The sequence below is a fragment of the Marmota flaviventris genome, chromosome 13 (assembly GCF_047511675.1).
Source record: "Marmota flaviventris isolate mMarFla1 chromosome 13, mMarFla1.hap1, whole genome shotgun sequence".
In the NCBI taxonomy this organism is placed as follows: Eukaryota; Metazoa; Chordata; class Mammalia; order Rodentia; family Sciuridae; genus Marmota; species Marmota flaviventris.
This window is the reverse complement of record NC_092510.1, coordinates 92,311,987-92,325,668: the sequence shown is the minus strand read 5'-3', so window position 1 is coordinate 92,325,668 and position 13,682 is coordinate 92,311,987. Positions and strand designations below refer to the sequence as shown.

General features: G+C 38.1%; 1 protein-coding gene across 12 annotated transcripts in view; it reads right to left on the bottom strand.

The window, feature by feature from the left end:
• Mrrf (mitochondrial ribosome recycling factor) overlaps positions 1-13,682 on the bottom strand; it is a 51,024-nt gene that overhangs the window by 19,461 nt on the left and 17,881 nt on the right. For 11 of the 12 annotated variants that reach the window (XM_027944801.3, XM_027944800.3, XM_027944803.3 and 8 more), the window contains one exon: positions 10,112-10,203. The exons of the other annotated variant lie outside the window; for it this stretch is intronic. In XM_027944801.3, coding sequence (XP_027800602.1) covers positions 10,112-10,203 — 92 coding nt within the window. The remainder of the gene's footprint in view (positions 1-10,111; positions 10,204-13,682) is intronic. 12 annotated transcript variants of the gene reach the window in all.

The following is a 13,682-nucleotide window of genomic DNA, read 5'->3' as shown; positions in this document are numbered from 1 at the left end:
ACCATGGAAGGAATAGATGAACTCTAGATGGGGCAGAGGGGTGGGAGGGGAAGGGAGGAGGCAGGGGGTTGGAAATGATGATGGAATGTGATGGACAGTATTATCCAAAGTACATGTATAAAGACATAAATTGGTGTGAATATACTTTGTATACAACCAGAGATATGAAAAATTGTGTTCTATATGTGGAATAAGAATTGTAATGCATTCCACTGTCATACATATATTTAAAAAGTAATTTAAAAAGTTAGGAAAGGGGCTGGGATTGTGGCTCAGTGGTAGAGGGCTCGCCTAGCACATGTGAGTCCCGGGGTTCGATCCTCAGCAACACGTAAAAATAAATAAAATAAAGATATTGTGTCCAATTGCAACTAAAAAATAAATATTAAAAAAAAGTTAAGAAAGTTTTTTAAAAAAAAGAGAGATAAAAATCATAAACCTAATATGTCCAACAGCCAAAATATATATTAAAAACACTCGTAACTTAACAAAGGGATGAACAACTCAATTTAAAAAAAGGCAAAGGACTTGAACAGACATTTTTCTACAGAAAATACAAAGGACCAACAAGCACATGAAAGATGTTCAACATCATTAGCCATTAGGGAAACCATAATGAAATACCCCTTCACATCCATTAGGATAGTAATCATAATAAAAATAACAAGTGTTGGTGAGGAGATGGAGAAAATAGAACCCTCGGATATTGTTGGGAGGAATGTAAAGCATGCAATCCCTGTGAGAAAGTTTGGCAGTTCCTCAAGAAGTTAAGTAGACTTACCATATAACCCAGCAATTCTACTCCCAGGTATACACCTAAGAAAATTAAAACCATGTTCACACAAAAAACTTGTACAATAATATTCACAGCAGTATTATTCACAAAAGCCCTGAAGTAGAAATAACCCAAATGTTTATCAACCGAGGAATGAGTAAATAAAATGTGAGGAATGAATAAATATGAAACCTAAAATTGTGGTGATAGCTGCACACCTCCGTGGACAAACGCCAAAGCTGTCCACTTGCAGTAGGTCAATTAAGAGCCCAATAAAGCTGTTGAAAATCTATAGGCCTCTAGCATCCTCCCTGAACACAACTGGGGGGCCACCTGCCTCAGACAGTGAAAGAAATACTCCCAGAAACAGCTAATAATCACCATGCAGAAAAGGCCACAGGATAGTCACTAACAGCAGCAAACATGAGGAGGACAATTTTAAAAACCACATGAATGCTCCTTTATGGACCTCTTTCCTTTCTTCGCTGGTGTGAGACTGCGAATGGCTTTCCCTTGTCTACTCTTGTTCCCTCTCTTCATCTTTCACAGGAGTTTCCTTCAATAAATGTTCATGAAAGCAAATGTGTTTATTATTCCATCTTATAGACAAGAAATTAAGGGTCAGAGAGTTGAAATAACTAGCCTGTAACTAGAAAGTCTTGCATTGATTTTCTTAGAATTTTTCTGACTGGAACCTTGGATCCTCGGGTCATCCATTCTCGCTTTCCCTGGCTGTACAGCAGCTTCCTCTCCCCATGACTCAGCCTGGGAACCATTCTTCTATGCCAACCCAGCTTGCTCTCCCTGGAAAAATCTGGGCATCATCCATGAGAAACTGCATATTAGCATAGGGTGGAGGAAAAAACAAAGGCGGAATTTAACCTGAAAGAACTATAACTCAAGGCTTTTTAATGTTATCTGGGAAATTACCTGCTCTGATTCTAAGGAGAGTTCTCCTTCCTCCCACCTTGGGAAAAGTCTGGCTTCAGAAAATCAGTCTAGGTATTAGGTCTACCATCCCCAACAGTGCCCCCCAAAAAGAGAGCTGATGATGGCAAAAAGCCAACGACCATGAGGCCTTGGGGAGCAGTTCTATAAGTAGAGAGAGCCAAGGAGAGCCAAGGTCCCTCAACTTCACCACAAGCACGGTAAATCTCACACCACAGGCAGGACTCGGCACAAGGTTTTCTTATTTGGGATATACCTTCCAGGAGGTCTTGATCACCATAATTCATATTCAAAGAACAAAACCAAGTGCTTATTAACAATCAAACTACAACGTTCCTGAGCAACTTAAATTCCAAGATAATTACAACATAATGACTCAACTCCTCCCATCCCTAAAAGTGGAGGGGAAAATAGGGGGTAAAATGAACATGGGTTTAGAAGAGGATTTACTGAGTAAGGAAGCAAAAACAGCATTAAGGATGAAAAGAGAAATCAGAAAACACACTTAAAATATCTTTGGTTTTACTCCTAAATAACCAGAAAAAAAAGATAGTTTCTAAGAGCTCTTTAACCAGGAGAAGAGATGATGAGCACTATAAGATAAAGGGGTTAAATTTTATTAAGTACATATAATATACCTTACATTTGCAGCCTCATATAAAATATCCAATCAGTTTTCATAACCATTGACTAATTATTCCCATTTTACAGATAAAGAGACTTCTGCCTCAAAAAATCATGCAACTTTCCCATGGTTGCTGAAGTGGGAGGTATGCTACTCTGATAGCCCTCCAAGAGAACTGGTTTGACAAATAGGGACAAAATCTGTTCTTCTCTTACCCAACACCTCCTCACATAACCTGCTCTAGCTCAGTAAACGGTAACTTCATCCCTCCAGTTGCTCAGGCCAAACCCTTGGAGTCATCCTTGAGTCCTCTCTAAACTCACATTCAATCCATCAGCTAATCTTGGCAGCTTTTCCTTTAAAACTCATCTAGAATTCAACCATTCTCACGAACCGCCCCATTACAATACTAATTCAGGTCACCATCATCTCTTCTCTGCATTACTGCCATAGCTCCTAACTGGCCCTGTTTTCACCCTTGCTTTCCTACAATACAATTCTCAAAATTTTAACAACCAGAATGGACCTTTCAAAACCTACATCATTACACCCCTGCTCAAAACCCTCCAATGGTTTCCTATTTCATTCCAAACAGAAGCCAAATCCTTATCATGGTCTATTAAGACCTTACATGATTTGGCCACCTCATTCCACTCCTGACTTTATCTCCTATTTGTCTTTCCTCATTCACCCATGCTATGGCCACATGCTATGCTAAACATCCTAGGCAGACTCCCATCTCAGGATATTTGCACTTTCTGCTTTTGTGCCTTGGTGCCAAATGCAGGCCTACTGTGCTCCCCCACACCTTCAGTTCTCTGCTCAATTATCACCTTCCTCTATAGGCTTCATGAACACCCTTCTTAACAGTGAACCCCCACCAGCCCCACCCATGGCATTCTTTATTTCCTTTCACTGCTTTACATACCTCCACTGAGAGAAAAACAAGCCGGGTCTCTCTCTCTCTCTCTCTCTCTCTCTCTCTCTCTCTCTCACACACACACACACACAAATGTTTGTGTGCTACTGACCATCTCCCCAGTAGAAGTTACATAAGGCAAAGGCTTTGTCTGGCTTGTTCACTACTTTATTCTCAGTGTCTAGAACTATGCTGGGCATGTAGTAGATATTCAATAACTATCTGCTGAACACATTTATGAAGTTTTACATTTCAGCATAAATACATTTATATATATATTTTAGATATATTCTATTCTTTAAAAAGTAGACAAGGAGGAGACGTGAGGAACGACCAATAGGCAGACAAGAAATTCTTGGGGTAACTGAATTGTTTCTATATCTTGATTGAGGTAGTAGTTACAAGGACATATATATCTATCAAAACTCCACATCGTGTACACTTGAAATGGGTTCATTTTGTCATATGTAAGTTATTCCTCAACATATTTAGATTTTAATAAGTACCCTGTATCCCCATATTGCCTATCTAACCAAAAAGTGACATACAAATTCACTGTCAGATTATGCTCCCGATTTGAGCTTTGGAAATTATGTTCCACAGAGTTTGGATTATCACATAATTAAAATTTAAAACATCAACTGTTGTCCTTTATTATAAAAACAAGCAAACAAAACAAAAACAAATCACTTTAGAAGTCCATAAATGCAAAAATACAGACTTTGGAATAAACAGACTCAAGTTTGAATCCTGCTCAACTCTACTAACTAAATGAACTTGAGCATATTTGTTTAACCTCTCTTAAGCTTACATTGTTCAGATAGAAAAACAGAGAGTAACATAATGAAGTAAGTTAAATAACAGCACACAGTTTGCACTGAGTACACAGTAAGTTTGCTGGCTCTGAGTGATGCCATGCAGTGAGCCAGAGGCACTCAAGTACCAATGAGGCTTCCTAAGTGAGTGATGAGAAGTTTGAGTCTGAGAACCAATGGAGGGATCACTTGGTGTGCTGCAGATGGTCATCTGGCCCTGAAATGTCCATGTCCCTAAGCAACTCACACTGTGCGCAGTGCTGTTGCCAAGTACCCAAGCAATCAAGCAGCAAAAGCAATACCAATTTCTTTCCCAACTGCAGTCTCCCCGCCACCACTTCCCACTCCTAGCAGAAGAGGGAGCCAAGCCTCAGAAGATCACAAAAAGTTACTTGAAAAAAAAAAAAATTAACCAAGAGTTTTCACTATGTATAAATTGCAAACACTATGCAGCCTTTAAAAGGAGTGAGGAAGAAGTCTCATCAGAGAGAACAACAACATATTAAATTCCTTTTTAAAAATGTACATAACAGTATGTAGAGTATATTCCCATATCATTGCAAGAAAAATGGAGGAGGTAAAGACATGTGCTTGACTACACATAGAAAAAAGTCTAGAAAATCAAGGTGGCAAAAGTGATTCCCTCTGAAGAACAGGATGGAGGGATTTTTTGTTTGTTTGTTTTTAATTCTACTTAAAATAAAATGAACATAGACCCTGATGAAAAAAGAGGACAATAAAGGAAGGCTGCAACCTCAGGGGGCAATGAGCCAATCATACAAGCAGTTTTGTCTCTTGGGTCAATTCGTGATTGCCTTATAGCATTTATTTAAAGCCAAAAATGAACCCAGTGATCTCAAACCAAAGCAATCTGGTAAAGCAATGAGTAAGGGAATGTGTTTATTTATTTCTGTCTGTTTGGTGCGGCATAATGAAGACATGAATAAGGTGGAGGCAGAAATCTGCTCTGATCAAAACCAACTATTGCTCAGTACTTCTCAGGACCCTAAACAGGTCACAAGAACAAGAAGAAAGACAGTAACAAAGACTCCAGTTCTAATCTTGCTTCTGCCACTTACAGCTATCTGACCTGGGGCATTAACATCTGTGAGCTACAGATCTCTAATCAAAGGAGCTTCAGAATGGCCATGAATGAGCTTCAGAATGGATCCCTCACCCCACAGTATTGAGACAATCTGGGGACAAACTGTAAAGCGGTCGTCTCAGCACCTCCAGGTGCTACATATCTAGAGAGGATGGTTAATAAGTGGAACCCAAAATGTGATTACAGAAATAGAAAAGTAGAAGAAACTATTTCATCAAGTCTCATTTAATGGAAATGTTCAAAGATTTGATCCAGTTTACCGACTTACCTAAATAAAAGAAGAAAAGAAAAACAAAGCTTACACACCGTCCATGGGGAAGGAAATAAACAGCCCACAGTCTCTGGGACTAACAGTATTTTACCAAAAGACAGAGCCTCAATAAAAACTTACAGCCACAAAGAGCTGATCCTCAGAGGCTACAAAAACAGGACTTGGTGATAAGGACCACTCAGATTCCAAGTCTGACCTGTTATTGATTAAGGATTTATCTTCTACCTATTCCCCAAAAAAGATCAGACACAGATATTCAGTAGACTCATTTAAATAAGAATATGAGAATCAGAGGAGTATAATGAAGATGAGGCAGTAGCTGGGATCTGCTGCAACCGAAAATAAAATTCAGTTCTGGGCAACCAGCTTAAGGCAAAAAAGCAAACTTGCAGATGATCATTAGGCAAAGGGAGACTCGTGATCAACCAGGAAAGGCAAATTTCTTAGAACTAATCTTGAAATCTTATGATCAGAATCTGATTCTGAGGATTTATGCTTCTTATTCCCTATCCCTTCTTTAACTCCTAAGTTAAGCTTTGGTGATTTTCCTTCTCACAACTTTGTCAATTACAAACTGCATGACCCAGAGTCAATGCTTCACCTCTCTAAATCTCAATTTTCTCAACCCTAAATAGGGTTAGCATATATTCTCTATATGCTAACCCTATTTGAGAAAGAAAATGAAGGACACAGCATCATTCTCCAACATTAACTGGATGCTTACTAAGCATCAAAAGCTTCATGTACATTATCACACTGAAAGCTCCCAAAACTATATAAAGCAAATCCATTAATTTTTATTTTATAGATAAACTCTGTGAAATTCTAAGAGGCAAAGACAGTTGCCACTTTCACTCAGGTAAAAAGCAGAAGAGGTGAAACTCAATTTCATGTTTATGTGACGCCAAGGCATAATTTAACCAGTATACTTTTCTGCTTCCCTGTATATGTCAAGTACCTAAAAGGTCTTGGCAGAGTGTAGGTGCTCAACATATTAGTTTCGTGCCTCGCTCATTTCTCTTCTTCTAAAATTACATATAAACAGAAATTAAGTTTATAAAATAAGATTATTGGGCTGGGACTTAGCTCAGTGCTAGAGCATTTTCCTAACATGTGTGAGGCACTGAGTTCGATCTTCAGTACCACATAAAAATAGATAAAATGAAGAAGGTATTCTGTCCATCCACAACTAAAAAAAAATTAAAAATTCAAAAAATCTTATTAGCATCTTATAGTTCGGTAGTTTAAAGAAATCATACTACTTTATTTTCTCTATTGATCTCTAACCATCATTGTGCACTATATCAACTACTTCACAAATAAGGAACTAAAAGGCAGCAAGCTGCTAGGTGATGTGGCCAGAGACATGTGGAAGTCACTGCCAAAACCTAATAAAAACCTCGGTCCTCTTACTTCTAAAATCAACTTTTTCCCCTCACATGTCACAGCCACTATAATAAAGAACAGATCATTCATTTTTTTATCTGGAAAAGTACCAAACACATAATTCAGTATGGGGCCTCATGACCCTACCACCTTGTCAAAGGGAACAAAGTATATAAAAAATGAGGTTTGCAGGAGCAGACGGTTTTGGTCCATCAACTTTCTCTTGGATTACACCCATTAACCAAAATAAAATAATGTAAAAAATAATGTAACAGATCCCCATGTCTTTGGAAATTCACATTAAACTCACTGATCCTTCAAACTTATGTACAACCCACGAAGGGCAATTGTTAACTCCTTTGGGGCTGCAAAGGTACATTATGTCAACCCAGTCTTTGAAAGAAAAATACGACAAGTGACTGAGCTACCCTAAAAGAATCCAAGTCAGCAATGAATATCTGGCAACACAAATTCATAGCATCACAGAAGGGAACTGGCAGAACTGAGAAAGACCCTTTCACATGGTATATGAGGAAACCGAGTCTCAGGGAAGTAAAGTGACTTGTCCAAGATTTCACAGACAGTAGAATAAGAACTAGAAAATTAAACTGATGACTACAATGTACATCACTTGTAAATCTTGGGTAATCCAAGAATACCCTTAGAACTTTCCAGAATTACTCATCCACATAGAGAGTAAAAGAGAAACTCAGGATTCAAATCCTGACTGCCATTTATTGGCCATATGATCTTAGACAGTCCTTTAGTTTTTCTGAGCTTCAGTTTTGTCTATAAACTGGGTCACAGTAAGTTTCACAAGTAAGCTGGAGGTAATATAAACGAGAGGCCTGGCACACAATGTGTGAGAAGGAGAACATCAAGTTCGTATATTCCCAGCAGAGTTAGGTACCCACTCTATGAAGGCTCACTGAACAAATCACCAAGAAAACAGGTATTGGACTTGAAACAGGTCAATCTATAGCTTTTAAATACCAGGTTATATTGCTTTCAATTTGCATGATTTCAAAGCTGAGTGTTGATTCAGCCTTATAGAGTACTGAGAATATAAGAAAACAAAATAGCCATTTTCTGGCCATAACACATGAAAGTTCAGCAGGAACGTTTCTGGTCTCTCAACACTGGGATTAATTCTTGTTGCTATAATGAGGCTTTGGAATTACCTAAAATTAGACTTAGGTCTCAGCTCTAGTATGAGCTAAATGGCTTCAAAGATTACCACTTTACCTCTCTGAGCCTAAATTTCCATAGCTGGAGGAAAAAAACCTACTTTACAGGAATTATATGATAAATGAGGCAAAATACCATATTTCACTGCATAATTGTTGCAGGTTTGTTTTATGCCCATTTTTTTTTTTTTTGCAAAAAAGTAGGATGTGACCATTATGTGAAGCTTTAAAAAAAAATTGTGCCGATATTACTTTAAAATCCTTTAAACTGTCTTTTATGAAAGATTAAGATGCACAGAACACTTGTGAATATATGCTAACACAGTGGCGACAATTATGCAGTGAAATATATAAAAGAACACAGGATGATGTGTAGCTCAGAAGGAAATCTGACTAGAGTTACACTTCATTTCCCTTTTAGTTCTCTGGAAGCTTCATTCACTCATTTGCTTTACATTCATTCAAATGTCACTTCCTTCCCAACCCTCTCCATCTATAACAAAGCCCCTTAATAGATCTTATTACCTTCTCTGTTTTTCTTCATGGTCCTAATGATTACTTGACATTACATTATGCATTTATTTTTCTGTGCATTGTGCCTATTCAACCATCAGGTAAGCAGGAACCTTTTGTTTCAACAACTAGGAAAGTTCCTAGCATGAAGTTAGAGCTTAAAAAAATACTGTTGAATTACTGAACAAATAATTTAATAAGTATGTGAGGCACCATGTAGAAAGGGCACTTAAATCTGCTATGGAATCTGACACTATATGTCACCTGGACTGTTGCAGCTGCCTCTAACTGTTCTGTCTTACTGTCCCTTACATTCCATTTGTTATCCAGTAGCCAGACAGACCCTCACAAATCCACATCAGATCAATCCTTTGATTCAATCCCTCCAGTGGCTTTCCATCACAACTGGAATAAAGTCCTAACTCCGTTCCATAGCCAGTCAAGCCTAGACCATCAGCTCTCCCGACTAGTCAACCTCTTCTCTTAACACTCTCCGGAGTATCAGATATACTAGCTTTTCTCTTTCTTGAATATGCCAAGATATTGTCTTAAATTTTTTTTTTTTTAGTTGTAGATGAACACAATACCTTTATTTTATTTATTTATTTTTATATGGTGCTGAGGATCAAATCCAGTGCCTCACATGTGCTAGGCAAGTGCTCTACCACTGAGCCACAACCCCAACCACTTTTTTAATTTATAAATAAACATACATTTTTATTCATTTAAAACTTTAAGTACTATATATTTGTAATTAACAATATTCTGTTCTTATATCTAAAATTCTTCAACTAGCAAAGACAATGTAAAAATAGCTCTTCGAGGAATATGAATTAGAGATTATAAGTGTCAAGGCCTTTAAGGCCTTTGTGCTTGCTGTTCACTCTGTCTGGAAGGCTTTTTCCCTAGGCTGATGGTGTTCTTCCTCAACATTTAGCTCTCAGCAGAAATGTTACCTCCTACCCAGCCATGGTGGCACATGTCTGTAATCCCAGCAACTCAGGAGGTTGAGGGAGGAGGACTGTAAGTTCAAGGCCAGCCTTGGTAACTTAGTAAGACCCTAAGCAACTTAGTGAAACCCTGTCTCAAAAAATAAAAAAGGCTGGGGATGTGGCTCAGTGGTTAAGTACCCCGGGTTCAATCCCCAGTTACCGCCCCGCCACCAAAAAAAAAAGTAGGTTACCTCCTTCTAGAGTCCTCCCAGGTGAAAGCTGCCCCAACCACTATCACCCTCATCAAGTCACTCTCTGTTGGATACCAACAGCATTTCATCACCTGGAAATAACTTTATCTATTTATTTGTCCTAAGTTTCTAACCAGAATTTAAACTACATGGGGACAAATATTTCTCAAGCTTACTGACTGCTTCACACTCAAGCATCTAGCACTAAATAAGCACTCAAAAAATAATTCTGAATCAGTAAAGTGGATCTGAAAAGATGTTTGCTAGGATGAAAGGTGTAGGTAAGGTATGCTATTGGCCTAACAGTATAGTAGGGCACTGGTTTCCTTCTAAGGGATGATCACCCCATTTCATTGAATTTCACTGAATTTCAGCCACACTTACATGGGAATGGGTACCCGAATTAGTGTCCCTTCCAATTCTGGGTTCAGATTCATTCCACTTTCTCTTATAGCCTTGATAGCTGCAGCTGTACACTGAAAACCAGATCAAAAGGTAAACAGAATTAGTAAATAATTATTACCAGATGCAAGCCCTCTGCCGATAACTGGCAACCCATCTTGGCAGAACATGGAAACATTTAGTTCTGTTACCAGTAAGATCAGGAAGTTACATTGGTGTAGAGTGCTTTGATCAAGCTGAATAGCAAACTATGTCCACTCCTGGTACCAGTGTACTGTGGAAGGAAAAAAAGAAAGAGAAGAAAAAAATAAAAGGAAAACACAGCTCTGCTTCTTTGAAAAGATTTCAATGGTTTGAGGCAACACAGATCAAAACCACAATAAATCCTCAAGGGAGGAGGGCTGGTCTGTGCAAAGATTGGTGTAAAGACAGATGAAAGATTTCATACGTTAAAATTCCAGTTGACATTTTACACTCAAAATATACCAGTGCCGATTTGGAAGGGGTAAATAAATTTAACTCATTCGCATCTACACTCATACCAAATTTATTCATGTTTTGAATGACAATGAATCTTAGCTAGTGTGTGCTCCAGAAAAGGTAGTATGGTACAATCACTGAAATAATGAGCTCTGGTGTCAGAAAGATCTTAGTTCAATATCCCCAACCTCTACCCACTCTGATAACCATATGACCCTGAGCAATAAGCTTACCCTCTTTGAGTTGTCATTTCATAATCTGAGACAATACGACATATAAACCTCAGAGTAGTTAGATAACATGAGCAATGCATGTTGCTCTGTGCCTGATACAAAGTAACACCCACTTAAGGGCAGATATTATATAAATGTTATATACACTTATTAAAAATGCATTAAGCTGGGCATGATTGTTTATGCCTATAATCTCAGCTACTTGCGAAGCGGTGATAGGATAATGGCAAGTTTAAAGCCAGAGTGGGCAACTCATCAAGACCCCATCTCAAAATATAAAATAAAAAGGGCTGAGATGTGGTTCAGAAGCAAGTTCTAGGGGGGGAAAAATCCATAAAACCCCCAAACAAGGCTGAGTTAATGCCATCATCTAGCTAATGCACACCCCCTTCTCCACATCTTTTAGGGGCTTCTTCAGGTTTGCCCTGAAGTGCTAGTTGGCATACTAGATACTGATTTCCTGAAGTGCCCCACCTCATACTCAAACATTATAACTATACCTGGTATTCAATTCTAAAGGATAACAAGAAAACAGTGTAAGAGAGAGATACTGCCTTTGGCATGTCAATGTGGAATTCATAAAAACAAAGTGTCTGACATTTTCAAAAAAATTTTAGGTTTGATGAGAGCCAATCCACATCATTGGGTTTACAGGTTAATTCTTGACTTTTGAGTTCCTTCCTAGACTTTGTGGTTTAAACGAATACTTTATTTTTTTAGGTGGTTTGTTGTTTTCATTTTGGAAGATATGCCTCTTAAAAAGCTCACCCATTTCATTTTTGTTGTTGCTACTGAGAAGAGGTCTTGCTATATTGCCCATGCTATTCTCAAACTCAAGTGATCCTCCTGCCTCAGCCTCCCAAGTAGCTGGGACTATAGGCAAATGCCTGGTTTCATTTCATTTTTATTTTATGTATGTATGTATGTTCATTCCGCAGTGACAGGAATTGAACCCAGGGCTTTGTGTACACTAGGCAAGCACTCTATCAGAGCTACACCCCCAGTCTTTCATTTAATTTTTAAATGACCTTAATTTGACACTATACAGTTATTACCACAAGATCAAGAAGACAAACCAGAACTTCCACATATAAATGGATGAATTATCCCCTAAGGAGGCTGTATATGGAGTCTAAGTGTATACAATGTAAGTATACAAAGAATCTAAGTGTGGCCACTGATTAAAACAGTTAATTCCTAAAATGATGCCTTTAACCACAGATAATAATAGTTGGAAGGGAATCTCTGACCTAACCAAGCACAACCTGTTCATTATGTATTCAGAGACCTGCAAGGTATGGTCAAATCCCTAAGCACAGACATGGTCTTCCCTGAGAGTCCAAGAAAGATGGAAGACCCGATCTATCATACTTCCAGTTACTGGCAGAGTTAAGAGGAGACTAAACAGAGGTTCTTCCAATGATATTACTTTGTCTATTTTTTTTTCCAGATCCCCAAGCTCAATGTATGCAATAATATGACACAGGAAGGTAAATATAAGTTAACTGGGCAAAGAAATGAAGTTAATTTTCCTTTGCAAGAGAACAGCTATCTCCCTTACTAAAATTAAATATTTCTAAAGTTAATAAAGAATCTCCACATTAAAGGGGGAATATCCTGATCTCAAATCTCCCATTCTTCTTCCGCAGCTTCTCAGTGCACGACATAATCTACTGTTGTGACATCCCAGCATCTCCCCCTTCTCAGAGCCTGGCCCAAGTAACTCTATACAAACCTCCCCCTGTAGTATAAGAGCACCCGCTACTAACACCAAGATAGGTAGGAACTATGCCTTGATATTTACATTTTTCAGTATAAAGCACAATGCCAGGTACCTGTGCCCAGTAAAAGCTGCTGAATGAATACATTAATGATCTGGTTAAATCTATTTTTAAAACTTATCTCCTTACTTTATTTAATGTACACATCCCCTGAAAACCTCATTTTATACTTTAGCTTCTTCTGTGTCTTTCCATATGAGAAAAAAATGCTACTCATTGAGGTCATTTTACAAAGAAACCTACTGAAAAAGGAATTCTTTTTTTTTTTTTTTTGGAATTCTTCAAGTATATTCTAGATTATATATTTTATATTTTGCATTGACATAGAATGCAGAATCTCAGGGAATTAAGAGTCATTTTCCCAGCATGACGTTTGAACTACCCATGGTTTAAAGTAAAAAGGCATACATTTTTATAGAATTTTCACCTCTTATCTTTCATCCCCTCACTAAAGGAAGATGCAGTACTCCAAGGCACACTGGTTGCTCTCAAATGGCAACACTAATCAACTGGCTATGGCAGCTTGGAGTATGATGTCAACAAACATCAGGAAAAGTACGGTGATCAGTTAGCAAGGTCTGTCATCACTAATCTTAAGCTTATCTATACTACAGGACAAAAGATGACAAAACTTCTATAGACAGGTGAACAAATCCTTGAGAAGCTGGACTCAAGTCAACTGTTAGTGCCATGGCAATTACTGGCCTTCCATCTTCTTTATATCCCAATAGGTCCCTAGAATGTTAGGTATATGAAAATATAAACTCAGTCTGTCTTAATCATCAATGAATTCCCAGCACCTCTAATCACATATATGGACTCCAAAAATATGCACTGAATTGAGTGAATGAATGAATCTTGAAAGGAGCACAGACTTTCATGTCAAACACAGCTATATTCAAATACTGGCCTATCACAACGGTGTAAAACTAGGGGAGATATTTTACTTCTCTGAGCCTGCATTTCCTCAACTATAAAATGACATAATACTAATTTTACTGTTCCTCATGTGAAACTAAACATGAGAATGTGGTTGGCAACACAGGAGACACCCAATGC